At 40.9% G+C, this 19,578-nt stretch overlaps 1 protein-coding gene across 1 annotated transcript in view; it reads right to left on the minus strand.

Moving 5' to 3' along the window:
* LOC137890496 (IgGFc-binding protein-like) overlaps positions 1–16,521 on the minus strand; it is a 35,554-nt gene extending 19,033 nt beyond the window's left edge. The window contains exons 1-18 of the mRNA XM_068734598.1: positions 16,468–16,521; positions 16,240–16,373; positions 15,488–16,143; positions 14,012–14,454; positions 13,516–13,679; positions 10,282–10,458; positions 9,450–9,675; positions 8,385–8,630; positions 8,155–8,256; positions 7,402–7,549; positions 5,845–5,965; positions 5,331–5,663; positions 4,071–4,242; positions 3,501–3,598; positions 2,964–3,094; positions 2,596–2,765; positions 1,554–1,768; positions 1,233–1,427 (exon numbers count right to left, since the gene is read on the minus strand). Of these exons, the coding sequence (XP_068590699.1) occupies positions 1,233–1,427; positions 1,554–1,768; positions 2,596–2,765; positions 2,964–3,094; positions 3,501–3,598; positions 4,071–4,242; positions 5,331–5,663; positions 5,845–5,965; positions 7,402–7,549; positions 8,155–8,256; positions 8,385–8,630; positions 9,450–9,675; positions 10,282–10,458; positions 13,516–13,679; positions 14,012–14,454; positions 15,488–15,891 (3,345 nt within the window). The 5' untranslated portion in view covers positions 15,892–16,143; positions 16,240–16,373; positions 16,468–16,521. The remainder of the gene's footprint in view (positions 1–1,232; positions 1,428–1,553; positions 1,769–2,595; positions 2,766–2,963; positions 3,095–3,500; positions 3,599–4,070; positions 4,243–5,330; positions 5,664–5,844; positions 5,966–7,401; positions 7,550–8,154; positions 8,257–8,384; positions 8,631–9,449; positions 9,676–10,281; positions 10,459–13,515; positions 13,680–14,011; positions 14,455–15,487; positions 16,144–16,239; positions 16,374–16,467) is intronic.
* Between the last annotated feature and the right edge of the window lie 3,057 nt (positions 16,522–19,578).

Below are 19,578 nucleotides of genomic sequence, written 5' to 3' on the forward strand. Positions count from 1 at the left end.
TAAGCTACATGTTGCGTCACAACTCAGTTTCTTTAAGTCAAAGTACAATTGGATGTGTTTCTGTGTCTTTCTGCTCCTCAGGTAAACCGTAAAGGTTGGGTCATAAAACCATGTAGTCAAGATTGACCCCGAGTCTTATCTGACACTGTCCAGACACATGGTAAATTGAGAGTTCAACCATTAAGTGACCTATCGGTTCCTGAGAGCAGTCTCTGGACATAGTTTATTAGTTCAGATTGTGTCATTGACATTTCCGTTTTATAATCTGTCTGTGGATGTTCGCAACACCTTTCACATTGGTATTTGATACATTGCTGTAAAAACATTGACATACTTACACCTGCAGTTATTGGGGTTGCCACTTGGTTAAAATCTAATACTCTGATAACGCAACGTATCCTTGTATGACAATTCAAAAGTTATTTTTCGTTCTTTGTGTGTACGAATGTTCAGCAACTCGAGCAATCAGTGCAGAACCTGTTTAGACTACAAAACTACTTGGTTATGGTTTAGGGAAAGATTATGGTTTGTGTTTAAATAAGTATGTTTGTTAAGTAAAATAAGTAAGTTTTTTTCATAACTTATGTAGCTACGTCTTTAAGTTGTTTAAAAAAGTAGGGTAATATAAGTCATCGTGGACTTGGTTTCACATGGGACACCATCAGCGGTCTCATTGGTGAACATCCTGAGATTGTTTGACTTACCCACCCCCCAATCTCCCCATCTGCGGACTTTGTCACTCTTTATTCTTCGGCAGCCCTGTACATTCTTGCTCATGATTACATGGTATAAATATAAGTACGAACAGTGAATGAGATCAGCCTAAATACTGATATATATATATCTGCAATAAGCTTATATCAGCTGATATATTCAGATTGTTTTTAAAACAAAATTTCCCATATGTGTTTTAAAATGATGTTGTACACTTTTCTTGTAAAACAGCCAAAGGAAGTGTCGAAGACAAAACCATGACTCATCGCTGTTAGATTTGGACATATTTTTAAATATTGCATCGACGAAAAGAGTCGTCATGACATCTCTGACCAACTGTGATGATGGAGGACCGACATTAAACGTGTACTTTAGTTTTTGTCATTATTTAAATAGAAAATAATGACAATTAAAAATATAAAAGTTTTTTTTATAAAATCATCTATTTAAACAATAAAATATTTTTTGAAAAAGATCAAATAGATTAGACACATTGTGTAAGTGTAAATGTCCTTCACCTGTCCGTCAAAGGACCTGATGATCCTGCCCCCGCTCACAGAGCAGGAACCAACGCTCCTGGGTGAACAGGAGGCCGCGCCCCCTTTCACAACACACATCTCATTGGCTGAACAGCGGAATTTCAGATCACACTGTACTTGTCCACCGTCTGAACAAACGCAACGGGTGTCACATGACTCTTCCGGATAGAACACCTGAGAAAAAGAGCAGAGAGCCAACCAAACATATCAGCGGTAGTAACAGTGGTGGCAGAAGAAGAAGTAACGGTGTTAAAAACAGAAGCTGTGGAGCTTCGTTTGACACTGTTGCAGCTGTAGTACCTGTCCATTTTGATAATACTGTCCTTCATACTGACAGCCGCACTCTGCTAGAGGTACACACTTGTCGTGGCTCAGCATGAATCCGTCGTCACACACGCAGCCTTCTGTGCAGAGCGTGTTCTCGTCACAGTCCACTAGGGGTGTCGGGCCGCTGCAGGTCAGCTGGCAAGGAGGGGCACACATCTCGTAGTGACTGTTCGCGCCACACGATGGAGCTGGTAGAGAGACGCACAAGTCAATCAGGATGAAGTTGATGCGATTATGCTCCTCACAAACATTACAAACATGCTTGGGACCTCATTGGGACTTTTGGATAACCACTCACTAACCGAGAACATTTCAGTGACATTTAGGGAAGTATGCTTGTTTGCCACCTCTCGCAGAATCAGCTTAAAAAATCAACATCTGATTTATCTCTATAGGCCTGCATCCAGTCCAGATTGGAAGCACGACAATATCTTGTTTAGAGAAAACGAGATATTAAAGATTAAAAAAAGATAAAAGATTGAAGATTAAAGTGGCAAATTTACGAGAAAGAAACTGAATCTAACTGAGATTAGAGAGTGTAAAACTTTCGTATCGCCAGCCGCCGTCTGAATTTCTTTGCGCCTAAAGAAAGTGTTATTATGGACTCTGAGGAAGGCGAAGGTCCTGAAAGATACATCGGTATGAATTGTACTTAATCCTCATCTTAGACCTGTTGTAAGTTTTTATTTTAACGATGGATAATCGGATAAAAAAAGATAAAATAAAGAGTTTGTCCTCTCTGACTGAAGGTCATATACATCGTCTTTCATGTCCCTTTTTACCTACAATGGCCCTAATACACTTATTTGTAGATGTAAATCTACATTAAAGAGATTTGTCTTTATCAACATCAGTAGGGCCCAGAGACTGCATGCAACACCCCAAAATTCCTTATTGTGAGGTTGCCAAGTTAGTGCATAGTCTGAATTTCGAACAAGTTACTCTTGGATGGATGGAGGAGCAGTGTAGTTCTTGATTTTCACAGAGACTGTGGGTGAGTGTGTGCTTGTCTTACGACAAAGTTGTTCAGTTCTCCAGCTCCCCACTTCCGCTCCCACATCCTGACAAGAGGTGCTGAAAGCTGATAGGCTGTTGCATAGGGCGGAGGCGTGGCCTCGATACACGCACAAATCAAAAACACAGTCTTTGAGGAAGGAGGAGTGGTCCATTTTACTGTGACACTTTCTGTGTGGGCAGAGACGGAGAAGGGCACAGTTTGTATAGACACCATTTAATAAACAAAGAAATATACTGTACATGTTTAACAATCCTGGATTTTTTTCCACTGGACATTAACCATACCTGGCCTCATCTAGTTTTTCTTAAATACTAAGCATAAGTATAAATTGTTTATTGCCTAGCCCAGCAGCATGCAGTACCTACCCAAACGGTCCCAGTTTGTCGGCGATGATGCCACAGTAGGGTGGCTGTTGGTAACGTTGTATCATCACAGGCTCACACTCCGGACATTTACCACCAGGACAGTCACTAGTGCAGCCAAAGTCTCCTCCTGCCTGGTTCAAAGACATGCAACAGTGTTATTCAACAGTGTTATTAATAACAACATAAAGATACTGTTTGATATTTAGAGGATAGGCTCCCATTTTTCAAGTCTGTTTTGACAATGTCTGTCAATCTATGTGGCCGGATGTGTTTTTATGATGAGATGTCTTTCTTCTTTTATTAATTGGTCGGAATTGGTAGGCTATTAGCAAGAGGCGGTTAGATTACTGAGGAGTGACTTTGTTCTCCTTCCCAGCTGTCCACCAGATGTGCAGACACTATTGGAGCTGCTGTATTGAGCTGGAGATGGAGCCGTACACACAATGTGTACAACTGTGCCCGCTTTCTGCTTCTAACTGTTTTCACCTGTGTATGTTTTCAATTGTCAATTTTTTTCACAAAGTTCCCCATTCTCACCTTCCAGCTGTCTCCGAAGGCGTTCACGCTTTTAGCCTGGCTGCCATCAGGTTTCAGTAAGTCATCGTCAGGTTTTCCATTGTAATTTCCACACAAGCCTGACACAGAGAAACAAGCAACAACCACAGCAGTCACAGTTAGAGCATTTAGAATAGTTAAGAGTAGGAAGCTGTCAGAGTGTACAGGTATACTTTTATTTCCAACAATCGCCACATAGCGGCCTGAGATGCACTGATAGAATACGCATGTAAATGCATTCAGTAGGCAGTATTTAGTATGTTGACAGTTTTTGACCTGGTCCTCTTGAAGCAGGTTAACAGGTTAGCCATGCAGCATAGGTTTCCATCCTGACTCAACCCGGTTGCCATGGTGATCTACCCTGGGCTTCTTAATGCAGGCCCCAGTGATTAAACTGCTGCCATAAACTGCCATAAACCATATTTCCTGCGTAACCGTATGAATTGGCTCAATCGGAACGACATTGCCTTGTTTGCTTTATAACCAAAGTGCTGCCGTCACATGTTGATTGCTGAAACATATTTGAGTTAACCAAACAACCCCCCAACTTACCGCCTGTAGCAGAAGAGTATGAACTGGGTAGAGTCAGGCTGACGTGGCTTTTCCAGTTGAACCTGAGCGTCAAACCAAAATATGTCCTAACAAAGCCAAAGTTGCCACGCCGGAACAAGGAGAGCTTGCCGTCTTCAGTGGAGTAAGGCAAGTTCACTGACCGACTGTTCACCTGAGGGCAGAGCATGAACACATGTACAGAATCACTGTGTACATATAATTATAAATAAAAGATATATAAGCTATATAACGGCTTGTGTTTGTGTTGCGTGCAAAGGTGAGTTAAGAGCATTTGTTGTTTTTAAATGTGTTGCGCGTTAGATAATATTTACAGCCCAGAAATGACTAGTTATTGATTAAGAACATGAAAATGTACATGCGCTGCGTCTGAAATTCCATATTAACATGCTGTTTACTAATCTGTCTGAAATCTTAGCATGGAAACCAATAGTATGTGAATTGCATACTACATCCAGTAAAATATTACAGAATGCCAATAATGGAAACTACACATATCCCACAATGCAATGCGGTAATGAAGAAAACGTTCGCAACAGACAATGGCGGTTGAGTGTAAGCATAAAATCTCCCTTTGCTAGGATTAATTTGAAATTAGTTCAGACCTCACAAATCATGGTTTGGTTACGGGAGGTTGGCATGGGTTACCATGGTAACGCAACTACAACCGGCAAGGAGGCTCTCTGGAAGTGATGTTATAATTACAGCTCAGTGTCCCAAAAGATACAAACTAGCTGTTTATTCACACAAAATAATGTTGAATGATACATACACATAGTATCTACTGCATGCTGTGCGATTTCGGAAGCACCAATGATTTTTTGTTGGGTTTGGTTGCCCATGTCAACCTATAAACCTACACCACCCCACTACTTGCTCCGTTAGCACCCTTAGCTGCTGGCTGAGCCGTCGCCATGTTGAGAGCTGTGTGGAGGCAATAGATACACTCTGTGATTGTTCTTTTAAATTGTGCTTTGCTTTAGCTAACATTTACCGTGCAGAAACGACTCGTTCCAGATGAAGAGCATATTAAATTCTTTTTTTGTTGGGTTCTTAGGTTGCCCCCACTACTGACTGCTAGCTCATTGTTAAAAATGTGAGAATTAGCAAAATCTTGAATCTATTTCAAATGTCAAATACTTTGTCTGGACTATCCCATACGGCAGTAGTCTACTGTAACTACACTATAGAGGGATTGGTAAGGAAGACTAGGGATAAGTACTGTAGACAGACCAATCTTACCAGCATTTCTCCCACACTAGCCCGACTCATGCTGACAGTGATGTTACCAAATACAATGAGAGAGACGGACTTGGTGTAGGCCACAGCCTTGTTGCGGCCTCTGTTCTCATTTTGGACCAGCACTTGGAACGGCTCCAGGTCCTGGTCTGATCCCTTGGTGAGTTGAGACAGGGTGTAGGTGCAAGTGCCCTGGAAATCAAACCGGCGTCCATCAAAGTTGCGGTAGTGGGGGTCTCCGGAGCCCTGGCATGTCGCGTGGGATGCTGGGTAGCAGTCCCGGACACCGCCCTTTATGGCACAGTGCTCAGTTTTCCTACAGGTGACTGGTTTGCACTTCAGCAGAATGAGATAACAGAATATCAGATCACAGTGAAAGAGACAAAAACAAGAACAGCACACAATAATTGTGATGGCACAGGGGTCTTGAGTAACGGACACACACACACACACACACACACACACACACACACACACACACACACACACACACACACACACACACACACACACCAACCTCGGCTTTCCCTTTATCGCATTTACACTTGGTGGTGCAGGTGTTATCACCCCAGAAAGTGGTGGCTGATGGGTAATATCTGCCCTGATACTGACATCCACAGCTATGCAGAGGAACACATCTGAAACAAACACACACAATTATTAAATAAACAGTACATACACATGAAACCTTGCCTGTGTTCTTGTCTTCTATGGCTTAGTGTTGCTAGCACACTTCACTTGATGTCCACAAATATTTCAGGTATATTTTTACTGAAATGTTATTGTTGACATCAGACAGGTTGTGTATGGCGCTAAATCCAGGTCAAAAGTTTTGTAGAGTAGACTCAGGAGATCAAAACAACAAGTGATGTTTTATTGTGAGGCATTAACACCCGGAGTCCTTGAAATGTCACATGGGCGTTATTTTCTGCACAACTTTTGCGTTTTTTAAACATATGGTTAATGTTGTGAACAACACAAAGCGCATCACAACTACTTGGTTAGGTTTAGTAAAATTACACGGTTTGACTTAAAATAAGTAAGTTTGTTAGGTTATTTAAGTTAAGTCCTGTGTTGTTAGAAATGCATTTATGATACGTATAAAACAAACGTAATCAGGGAGAAAATACATTTCCCTCAAACTGCAATTGACAATGCAATTAAGTTGTATGTGAGCATCATTTTTGGGAGGCCAGGCCGGTGTAACACACTCCTGGTAAAGTCCATTTCCACAGGCTCAGAATCATGCTCTCAGAACATCACTTTGATAGTTTTGAGCAGTAGCCTTCTGCTGGCTGGTTTCCAAAGAACTAGAAGACATTTTAGGTTATGTCAAGATCACAAAGAGCCTGTTTCTTTTGGAAAGGCCTGTTTTGGTTAATCAATGCGTGATCATGGGACAGCAAACTGGTCTTGGTATTGTGGAGATATTTTATTTCTTCTGTATATACATGTTAGGATTGATAACATTGTACGTAGTATTATAGCAGCATATGTGCATACTCAACAGAACTTATGAGCGTATTTCCAATTCTGCAAGGTGAGCTCTGTGAGACCATACTTACCCTGGTTGAATAGCTGTGTTTGGTTGACCCAGGGGTCAACCCTGCTAAATATTGAAACTAAGGGCTGGGGTGACAGGGTTCTTCATTTCATGTTATTTGACCTTTAGGTTCAAACATATGGTTTAGATTAGTTAACATCCAATGTATGGATGGGGGAGCCAGACAATGATGTATGTGTCTCAACCCCCACCTTTGTGTAGATGGAGAAGTATAAGAACTGTGTAACTTTTTAGTAAGTTGAAGAAATCCTATAGCCTAGCAAGCTGTAGTTTTCCTTTCATGATTCATGTCCAATAAAGAATTCTGAGAAGTTGATATTCGACTCCAACCTCATCTATGACCAGTCTCTTCAAATAAAATCAACGACAGTATGAATATTGAATAGCTTAACATAACCTGGAAACATTTTGTTATTCATGCATAGAATTCACCAATGATGAATATCTAATAATGAAATATTTATACCAATTTTAGCAATATGAAATAACTAAAGACTGTTTGTTTGTTACCTGTCTCCACTTAGCACCCATCCTTCATTACACTGGCACCCCTCCACACAGGGGCCTTTGCACAGCTTCTCGGTGTCAGGGGACGTGCAGGAGGCAGGGCAGGCGGAACCACACGCCTCATAATGGCTACCTTTGGGGCAAGAAGGGTCTGGGGGGGGGGGGGGGGGTTTGGAGAATATTGTTCTTATCTGTGAGAACCAATACTCTGTCTAAACCAATAACCCAACACCTTACAATTATTTAACAATGTCAATATTTTTATGTTGGTTTTAATTATTTAACAGATAAATCTTCATTCACATTTATGTATCCAACCTGTAGTTTGTTTCCATAATCTAGTTTGTACATCAGCATGGCTGGAGGAGGTGGGAAAAAACAGTATTATTGCGACACAAAAGCCCTTTAGGTGACCACTTAAGATTTGAAAGACCCCATTTCCTGTCATACTTCAATATTTTCAGATAATGTCTTGAGGTAAATATTAGATTGTCTGGGGGCTGACGGATCTAAGACAGGGGTCACCATCCTTTTTAAATATGTGTGCCATGTTAAGATTTAGGTTAACATTAAGTGTATTCATGACACCACATCAAAATTTGAATCTCCATTCCTTCTTTCATCAAAATAGGCAACGTGCAGTCACTCACTCCTTTTGCTGTAGCTTTCTACTGCCACACTCCGCCAGAACCTCACTGAATGGTTCATGATAAATTATAGCACTTCAAAGGAAAAATATTTAGCTTGGCAACTTACAGCATTTGGTAACCATTCTCCAATTAGGGTCGATTTTCACTTCCTCTGACTGGCAGGCATCAGCATAACTCTTCAGGTTATCACAGAGAACCTGTTTGGCACCTGGACAAACACACAGACACATTGATATCACAGGAACTCATGACAGCATGGCTTTAAACAATTTGCATTTTCTCCAGTCATATTTGTAGTGCATTCTGCCCCGAAAACATCTTCAACTATTGGCTCACCTTTAGTGACACAGACATCGTAGACACAGTTATCCAGGTACGTAGAGGGGTCGACCTTATTGTGGCAGGCTGAAAATGGCCCATTTGACTTTGTCAGAATCCCACAGAGATTGGGACGGCTGAAGTGGGCCTGCTGCTCTTTTGAACAAGTGGGACAGTGACCGGCACAGTTATCATTACAGAACAGATCGGACGTATCGGTCTTCCACTTCTGGATCATCTTCAGCACAGCAGAGAGACTGGAGCCTGCAAGAGAACAGAAAGCAATATGCAGAAAAGCATGTAAATAAATACAAATTTGGACTTGGACGGGTGAGTGAGCAATTTAATGACTGACGTTCAGCCGAACTCAGAACTTTGGATCTAAATTATTTTGGTATGATGTTCATTGAGTAGATTATGTTCTCATTTAAATTAAAGTAAGGCGTGGCTACCTTGTGATTGACAGGTCTGCGTTGTCCAGTCTGGGAGCTGTACGAGTTTTTATCCCTTAACCCTTTCAGTGTGTTTTCAGTTTACGAAAGCTAATTGTAACATAAATATGCCTTATTTAGCGTTCAGTTGTACTCAGCCCCACCTTCTTGTGTCAATTTTGGTTGCAAAAAAACAAGATGACGGTGGCCAAGAAACATGTTGATGCAGCGAAAAACCATGATGGCAACTGCCAAAAATCCAAGATGACGAGGCCAAAAACCAAGTGGTTGATGGCCTAAAACCAAGTTGGCGCATTCAAAATTTCAGATTGCGATTGCCAAAAACCAAGATTGCGACAGGCAAAATGGCAAACCTGAGGTTCCAGTCCACAAACCAATGAATGACGTCCCAGTGACTACTTCCCCTTTTTATCTACAGTCTATCATGTCAGCCAGAGTCTCTTGATGCAGCTCCCTCCATCACTCCCTCCATGCTACCTGACACTGTTCACCAATTCAACACTTTTCGGTAGAAAGTGTACTTTCCACCTCTATTAGATATTGGCAATTACATTTCGGCCACATTAGACAACTTGTTGCACCCAACCATCTCGCCTCCTACAGTATTATCCTTTTATGTCCCTGTCCTCACCTTTTGGTTCAGGCAGGTCATCGCTCCTGTCTCCATTGTAGTTTCCACAGAGGCCTCCGAGGTGTTGATAGTAGGAAGATGGCACTGTGATGTATAGCCTCATGTTCCAGTCATTTTTTACAGTCAGGCCAAAGTCAGTGGTGAGTACAGCGTAGATTCCACTCTGCTTTACAGAGACCTTGCCGTCCAACAAACTGACAGGCAAGTACTGAAGTTCTCCATTCACCTGAAGGTAATAACAAAACACTGATGAGAACAAACTGTCTGTAACACTGCATATGCACAAAGTTGAAAAGAGAAGAGAAGGCAGACATCACTAGGGCCAATATCTTCAAAACTAGGAAAGTCACATGAAAAGTATCTAGATTGATGAATAGCATTACAAGTAAGAGGAACAATATGTATTTTTAATTTTGGGGTGAACTGTCCCCAAAACAAGTAAAGGATTGTGTAGCAAATGAAACAGAGGCTAGTTCGGAGGGTGGCTGGACTTCAGCTCTCTGTAGAATCCCATTGACTTTGTGTGTTTAAAATTGCAATAAGAAATTATTATTAAAACAAAAGCATTTTGTTTGAGCTGTTCCCTTTTCATTGTCTAAAATTTCTTGAGCCAGATGCTCTAAAATGCTGATGAAAGTCTTTTGCTGACTGAGCAGAACTCTACTAATAAATAGAAGTAATAGATACCCTTAAATGTGAAAAATCTGACTAATAAGGTTGTTTTGTATAATTTTGTAGAATAGTTTGTTACTCTCATGAAGATTGCCTTAATATTTGAACATTGATTATTACATTCACTGCTTGTTACAGTAGATGACAGCAGATCTGTTACCTGTACTTGTCCTCTTTGACTGCCGATGATAATGGTCTGCTCGTGAACACTGACAGTTACGGTCCTCACGTATGAAACTCGACGGTTACCTCGGTGGTTGTTCGTGGTCGTCACAGTGAAAGGCAGAAGGTCAGATGCCGTCTTTGCAACTGTTGTCATAATGTAAGTGCAGGTACCCTGAAAGAAAAGATGAATGTGATTGGCCAACTGAAGCAAAGTCCAATTATAAAAAATATTGGCACTCCATATCACAAAGAAAAAAGGGCGACTTTTTAAAAAACAAAACCTGATGTAGTGCCGATTAAAGGCAATTTGCTCTATGCAGTAACAGCAATCTTGAAGGTTCTTTGAATGTCACACAGTTTAAAAAAGGCTCCACACGGTATTAAGTTTTGAGGCATGTCCGATTAGGCTCCTAAATCGTGCCAATGCAATGATGATACATTCTTAAAATTTCCCAACTGGTATGGTTTGCGTTCACAAAGGCAAAACTCAAACGGTCCAGAAATTCTTAACAAATGTCATGTGATGGAGATGTCTTCTCCTGGTATGGCTCAACAGTTGCCTTAATGTGTGTGATGTGCTTTCCTACGCTGTGACAGGGGTTTGTTGTTGATGCAAAGATGTTACATTCTACCCATTTAGTGCTTAGCTTGTTAGCTAGCTTGCTAATTCCACCATGCTTTTGTGCTATGCAGGTTACAGAAAATGAGCTGTTTGGTGGCCAGCAGCAGGGATCCCTCTCAAGGAGTTGCTTCGCTATCATCGAAGTAGTCTCCTAGCAGCGGAGAGTGAGGTAGCGGGATCTCGGTAGCGAACTATTGTCTAATCTGTGGTCTGAGAAACAGTATATTCATCACATTCAGTGAGTAAACAGTGTTGGAAACCTTAATATTATTCCCAAGTAACGAGTAGTGTAAGGCAGTGATTCTTAACCATAGGGCCGCGGCCCACGATTAGGCCGCGAGCGCCACCTAGAGGGCCGCAAAAAACTTTAAGTTTTGCACCTGTGGGCTGCGAGGGCTGTGGGACCGCATAGGTCAGGGGACTAACTGGCGGACCGCGGTCCGGATCCGGACCTAGACGCCGTTTTATCCGGACCCAGGACGTAAAATCGATAGATAATTGACAATAATACAATTTTGACGGAGCGCTACTATTTTAACTGGCGCAGCTTTTTCAGCATTTACGGCACTTGTTCAGCGGTGCAGGAAACACGCCGACCAATGCGTCACGTGATGCAGTTTAGCCAATCAAATATGGGTATTCTGACAAGTTTCCTGACTTGAGTGAAATGTACACACGCCGTGACACACGGGGGAGAGACGAGGAAATAGATAGCAGAGCAGTAAAGTTTATTAGACATTTCAAAGTCCAATCACACACCGATACCTATAAAAAGAGAGCTGAACTCAGTTTTTGACCAAAAAGTGCCAGATTCGATAAGGAGAAAGCTTCCTACGGGCAGTTCTGTGACAGCATGTTTTAAATGGAGCAGAAGTATTTCCTCACAGTCGCAATGAACAAACAGAAAATAAACATATGCACCCACAACAAACTGAACTACACATTATTTCACTGAAAAATGACAATGTCAACAGAGAGAATAGAGCTGTAACAAGTGGTTAAATAACCACAGATAAAGTTGCTGCATACACAATTATCTTGTTAGAAGATGAGAAATTTTTTTTTTTTGATTGACATCACTTCTCACCTGAATTGACTGAATTTAAAGCTGCAGAGCAGTTCAATGAAATTATTTTTTCTAAAATTAAGTGATTTAATTTGAGATGCACATTTTTCAAAAGCTTTCTGTTCTGTCAGTTATTCATTATTCCAGCCCTTATTTTACTTGAAATGAGAAGAACATTTATTTATGTATTTCTATGTATTATTTATAATCCATCAAGATAAATTTGAAAACTGAGACTAATAATTGTTAATATAATTGATATGTACTTTCTTTATTTGATTTGACAGTTGTACTACACAGAGACGCTGTTACTACTAGACTTATATATATATATATGGAACTAAATAGTGCAAGTTAGATAATATTGTAGTGTTCCTTTGCACAAGGAGATTTTCTCAATCTGGACCTTTTGGAAATTTGCTTGTTAAACTGTAAGTGAATTTGATTTAGTTATTGAATGCAAATCAAACCAAGAGTGAGATCAATTAAACCACTACAGTGTTAATATTTGAAAAGTTGGGCCCCGAGGTCAAAAAGGTTAAGAACCCCTGGTGTAAGGCATTACAATTTACGAAAAAGTAATTGTATTTCAGTTATTGATTTAAGTAATGCGAGGTATGCTTATGTTACGATGATGTGAACTCGTGGCAGGTCAGTATGTTATTACACTTCCTGACTAACTTCCACAACACTGGTAGCACAGACGAAAATAGGCTACTAGTCAGCAGTCACCAAAACAGGAAAAGGAAAACCGTTTTATCCAATGTAATGACATTAATAATAAATAAATGGTACGCTTGCTGTGATTGGTTAACATGGTGTTCACAGCAGATGTTCAGAGTTCACTTTGACAGGGGTCCATGACCACCCGCCGAGGCGGACCAGAGAGTGGCTGTTTGTTTCGCACCAGAGTTTGAGTCCGTTGTTCACACCAACCTAAAAAAAACGCACCAAAGGGGTAAACGCTCCGGGGTTCGGTTCAACGTTGACTAAACAAGGCTGGTGTGAACGCGGCCTTAATCTCATAATCATTCTCATAATCACCTGAAAATTAAGCTAAGAAAAGCTTTGAGCATAGTGTTGGCACAGATGTATGTGTGTGCATACAAAAAATGCACCACAGATACATATACACGGTGATGTGTATTGTGGCGTCGGCCATCGTATTGTTCATAATTTCATGCCGTACTACAACTGGTTGGTTTCAAGGTGTGGTGTGTGCTTTAGCAGCACTCCCATCTACCGGCCTATAAATCAGCTCACTGTACATGTCATATTGTCCTACTCCTAAATGACACTTTAGAAGCTTAATTCAGTTGTGCTTTTGTTTGCTAGTTTAGAAATACTGCTTCTACAGCGGTGTTTTTAAAGATGAGTTACGCCATATTTTATGTGGATGCTCCTCGTTGAAGTTCAGCTCATGAGAGTTGGTCTCTGTCCAGTGTGTCCCTGACGGCCTCAATAGAATGTAACAAGTTAAAATAGAGATATACTCTATAGTGAATAGCTGGTGATGATTGGTAAAGCCGTCCCAACCCTACCTGGAAGTCATAGCGTCGGCCATCAAATGTCAGGTAGTGGGGGTCACCGACTGCATGGCAGGTTGCCGTAGAAACATGGACGCATTCTCCTTTCAAACACCGTTCCTTCACACGACATTTCACCTGTTCACAGGGATCCGTGGGAGGTGGAGGAGGGAGGGTGTCTACAGGAAATACAAACACCTCATATAGAAATACATGCAACACCAAAGCAGATATGTGTTATTGTGTCATCATTAAATGTATTACTATATCTTTTCACTTTCAGCCATAAATAAACTGTACGGAATAATATTAGTTCAACATGTGAAAAGTGCATTTGATTTCTGAGTTTAGTTTTTAGTCTTCTTTGAACTCAGAATTCTAACTTTATTCTCTGAATTCTGACTTTAAACACTTAAGTCCAAACAAAATGTCAATGTGGTCCTATACTTCTTCCGTTTTATGCGTGCATGTGTGTGTGTGTGTGTGTGTAAAGAGATCTAAATGTGTGTACCTTCAGAACAAACTCCAGCAATGCCATATCCATTCCTTATACTACCGCCGTAGGCGTAGACTGCCATACGGGCGTCCCCTTCCACAGTCACATGACTCTGCGTTGTCCCCACTGGAAAGTTGGACCACACCCACTGCTTATCCGACAGGAGCCTGCTCCACTTAGGTGAGTGGCACTGTCCCTTCTTCACACACACCTTCACACTGCCGGCCCCCTCCGTCTCTGACAGAATAGCAATAGTGCTTTGAAGTCCATCCATTGTCTCCACAGCCCAATTGGTGGCAAGCTTGGAAGTAGGGGTCAGCGTTATTAGAAAAGGGTCATATGGTCTGTTGTTGCTGATAAGCAGCACCATAATTTTCTTGTTGCTCTTGACAACCAGTGGCTGTTTTGAGGGCAGTCTGAGGATGGTGAGCCCAGCTGTCCTCAGCCTTATCGTCTTCCTGTTGTTGGAGATATGTTTACTTCGTTAGATAAGTGTAGTTAAAATGTTTGAACCGAGGAAAAACATTGATAACATATTGATATGCCTCTTATAATATAGCCAGTACAAGATGGAACATATTAAATAATTAACCCTTTGCTAAGCCAGGCCATGCACTGCTGCTCCGTCAAGCTGTCAGAGCTACCATGGAGCCCACACTGTCACTAACTGCACTCACTGACAGGGCCAGAATGTCCATCGGGAGCAGTGGGAGAACTCCCGATGGCCTGGCCTGAGTTGATTCTATATTTAAAAAAATAATAATAATAAATAAATAAATTATATATATATATATTTTGCAACACTTAATCAGGCTCTGTAATGGTACACTATGATTGGCCAGTATGCTTTCAAGGGACAGGACTTAAGGAAGGGTCATTTGTTTGACAAACATTAAAGGTCCACTTACTGGAAATTTTGCTGTGACCTTCATCAGTGGATGAAGTTTGCTCAGTTGTCATGGAGTTGACCCAACTATGGCATTTTGATCCTGTGATAATAGGTGCTCAAATATGTGCTTACCAAACCACAGACAATTTTAAGATGAAGTGATTAACAACTGAACCATCTTCATGAGAACTGAGAGACTCCATCCACCCATGAAAAGACAATACAAGAAAAGACGCTGTAATTTTTCTTTTTTTAAAGCCAACCAAACCCCCAAAAAGGATTCTGACCCGTTTTTAGTTTAGATTGAATGAAATAATTGAATGATAGCATGATACACAGACCAAACAGACAAAACGAAAGCTAAAAACCGTCACCATTTTGGCAACACATAGGCCTACAAGCAATTGTGTTTTAAGGGACAGGTATGTTCTTCTGAATTCTGTGTCTATTTGACATATCAAATATACGTTTCCATTCGTTTTGTATGGGAACGTAATTTTTTAGGAGACAGTGTTGGATGAAAAGGTGGACAGAAAGACAGTCAATAATAGCCTTGGCTGTAGCTTCAACAGTATATTACAATGATTAATATTGAACTCAACTGTTTCCTTGAGCATCGGGCACTGGGCAGTGTCAACTCGGTTTTGTCTTCAACCGCTACTATCATTGCCAAGTTGGTGGCCTTACAGCTGCTGGTCGTGGGTACCATGTATTCTTTACCCAGGTTTGCCACAGCGGGGAGCTGTTCATACACATGTTCGCACTTCGAACCCATCGTCAGACACTGGTGGCCTGCTAAGACAGCTACAGGCTGCTCGGACCGGATCCGCATGCCTGTCAAAGTTGTCCTACCTCGTACAAGGTAGGATGCGTAGGGTGCCAGGTTAATGGTCACCGCCTTCCCACGACGCCAAATAATCCTGCCTCTTAGCCTAGCATTGGCATTAGGTGTGATGGTGATCCGGTTCTGGTTATTGCCATTAACGACAGCAAATAGACTGTCCATGCACCCCTTGGCATTGGGTGTGAACACAATGTAGTCAGTACCCAGCTCTTCGAGTGGGGAAACCACCGTGCCATCTCCAGTGGCAAAGCGACGATTGAAAGAGACCACAGAGATCGCAGCACTAGATGAGATTCGAACCGCTGAGTTGGCAGTGACAAATTGCTTCTGCAGCTCGGCTCCAGATGGTAGAGAAACCCAGTGGCTTTCACCTGCAGAGAGTGTCAGCTGTTTGTCGAACTTCAATGAAGCTACCTGCAGATCAATAGGTCTGGATTGGTTAAACATTCATGAGTCACATTAAAACAGACTGGCTCTTCTTGCCCTTCCTTGAATTAACATAGTTCTAACCTGTATGTGAACATTGGCTTCAGAGCCCTGAGCAGTCAGAACCACGTGGAGCTTGTGATCTTTTTGATGAGTCTCCTGGAAGTTAGGAAGAAATGTGGTGATGAACTCCTTTCCTGTAGAACAACCATGACATACTGGAGAAGAGAGAAGAGAAGAGATTTTGCATTAATTAAGTAATGCATGACTAAAGAGCGAGCCTTAATATTGCCAGCCTCCCTACTGTAATACCTGCCAAGAGTGCCGCACAGACAGCCAAACACACCGAGAGAGGCTTTATTTCCATAGCTGATGGAGAAAGAGAGACATATACAATGGTAAAATGTTTTAAACCAAAATACATAATATTACATAATGAGGACTCAAGCACTGAGTATGCTAATAGAGGCAGATAGATATAATTCAATTAAATTTATTTTGCATAAAGCAGGTCCCTAGACTGCTGTAATGGACTACTGTAAACATGGTCCAGAAGCATTTCAATATCACGCTAGAAGAATCAGATTGATGTTAGCATCTACTTTCAACATGCTGTCAAAGCTACCATTGAGCCCACACTGTCACTAACTGCACGCACTGAAGAAGTTTCATTCGGAGAGAGAAGCAGACAAAAGGGTCTACAACAGGGGTCACTAATAGGCAGACCGCGGTCTGAGTCCGACCCAGACACCGTAGCATCTGGACCTGGACCTACAACCGATAGAAAATTGAAAATTATTACATTTTGACGGAGCGCTTCTATTTTAACTGGATTTTCTAGCTTTTACGGTACTCGTTCAGTGGTCCAGGAAACAAACCGCCCAATTAAATGCATTGTAAATCACATCACATGATCAAATATGTGTATTCCGATAAGTTTCCTGACTCGAGTGAGATTTACACACACAAGGAGACGGGGCGAGAGACCAAGTAGTTGGAGAATAGTATGTGAGTCAGAAGTAATTTCTCATGACGTTCTCCAAAAAGAGAAATGTGGACAGATTGACCACAGTCCTTAACCAAAAATGGACAGACTCTTCTAAGTTCATTCTTCCAACGGCCAGTTCAAAACAGGATGTCTTATATGTTCAGAGGCCGTGGCGATTATTAAAAGCTGTAATGTGAAACGCCACTACAAGACAAAGCATACATATTTTCACATCTGAAATGAAGGAACAGAAAATAAATCTAAGAGCCCAATATGATCAGAATCCTAATACATTCATTCACTTCCTAACAATGATGTTAACAGAGAGAGGAACAGAGCTGAAACAGTGGTTTCAATAACCACAGATAAAGTCTCTGCACACAAATTTCTCTTTTTAGAAAATGAGAAAAATATAATATCGTAGATTTCACTTCACGCTTCATGAATTGAATTTAAAGCTGCAGGTCAATTCAGTTCAATTAATTTTTCTTAAATTAATTACTTTATTTTAAGATGCACATTTTTCAAACCTTTCTTTAATGTGATTTAATCTTAAATGCATCCCTTATTTTACTTGAAATGAGAGAAAAACATTAATTTATTATTAGATTATGTATTATCTATAATTCATCCAGTTCAATTTGAAAACTGACAATAAATATTGTTGAGATATTAGCCAATTGAACATTCTTTATTTGATTTGACAGTCAGTTGTTGACTCCATACAGATGTTAATACAACTATTCATATATACTAAATCATAGCGCAAGTTAGACATTACTGTGATGTTCTGGACCTGAATTAACGTCTGTCAACAACTGACTGTCAAATCAAATAAAGAAAGTTCAATTGAATAATATCTCAACAATATTTATTGTCAGTTTTCAAATTGAACTGGATGAATTATAAATAATACATAATCTAATAATAAATTAATGTTCTTCTCTCATTTCAAGTAAAATAAGGTTAAGAGGATTAAATCACATAAAAGAAAGGTTTGAAAAATGTGCATCTTAAAATAAAGTACTTAATTTAAGAAAAATGAATTGAACTGAATTGCCCTGCAGCTTTAAATTCAATTCATGAAGCGTGAAGTGATGTCACCCAAAAAAGTACTAACAAAAACTGCACTGTGTAGTCAAAATAATGGAGAAATAATAATCGTTTCCATGCTTTTAGGACAAAGCTTTGAACCTTAAAAACATCAAAGCTTAACAACCATTTCTTTTTGTTTGTTGAGAAACTACCTGTAGTAGATAGATAGCAAAGCGATGAACTGAATTTTATCACCCACAATCATAGTTTCTGGGGACTCTTATTACTTCATATACTATAAACATTTACTTCATAAACCTAAAGATTCTCAGTAAATGCACCAAATTCCAATGTCATACTGTAATCCCCTGTTGAAATACCCCAACCACCACTATTATCACCAGAGGCATCCATACTGTACCTGCAGCAGCCCTTGAGAGTGTTTCCCTGGGAAGGATGGAGGGACATTTATATACTAAGTGGGAGTGTGGGGCAGAGATAGTGACATATAGAGAGAAACAATCACACGCCACCGTTCAGTTCTGCTTGAAAGAAAAGCATATTGAATATTGGTGTGCCTGTGTTTGTTGTGTGGGCTGGTTATTGGAATAACGGCGAGCTTGGGAGCAGCCAAGGTCAGATGTGATGAGTTTGATCGTGTCACTCAGACAACAAAAGTCATGTCTTCAAATTGTCAAGCTGTCACGCTAATCCCTCGTCCTCAAATCCTCCCATCCTCTGTCCTCTCTTGTTGACTTGCAGTGCTTATTTTATAACATACACATCAGTTATACAATGACATAGAATTTCTATTTCAAGCTGACTCAAACTCTTTTTTAAAGCGTATCTTAAAGACACAAAAGTCAAAATAATCACTTCTTTATTAGTCTGCATTATATGATATGATAAAAGGATGCAAAAGTAACCGTACTTGACCGCTAACACAGGAATTGACCTTGTTGTATTTCTTATGTCTGTTATTGCACTCTAGGCTTCGACCTCTCTGCTTTTGGACTAGGCCTTTGCTCTGCTTAAGGGAATGTATCGTCACATATTGTAGATAACTCACCTTAAATGACATTGAGAAAATGAAATGACTCAAATATTTTAGTCATGACCGAAAGAATTAGATCGCGGGTACAAGCTGCCGAAATGGGTTTCCTCAGGAGGGTGGCTAGCATCTCCCTTAGAGATAGGGTGAGAAGTTCGGTCATCCGTGAGGGACTCGGAGTAGAGCCGCTGCTCCTTTGCGTGGAAAGGAGCCAGTTGAGGTGGTTCGGGGCATCTGGTGAGGATGCCACCTGGGCGCCTCCCTAGGGAGGTGTTCCAGGCACGACCAGCTGGGAGGAGACCCCGAGGGAGGCCCAGGACCAGGTGGAGGGACTATATCTCCAAACTGG

This window comes from Cebidichthys violaceus, unplaced genomic scaffold (genome assembly GCF_023349555.1).
Source record: "Cebidichthys violaceus isolate CVI_PGR_0920_01 unplaced genomic scaffold, fCebVio1.0.p SCAF_65, whole genome shotgun sequence".
NCBI lineage: Eukaryota > Metazoa > Chordata > Actinopteri > Perciformes > Stichaeidae > Cebidichthys > Cebidichthys violaceus.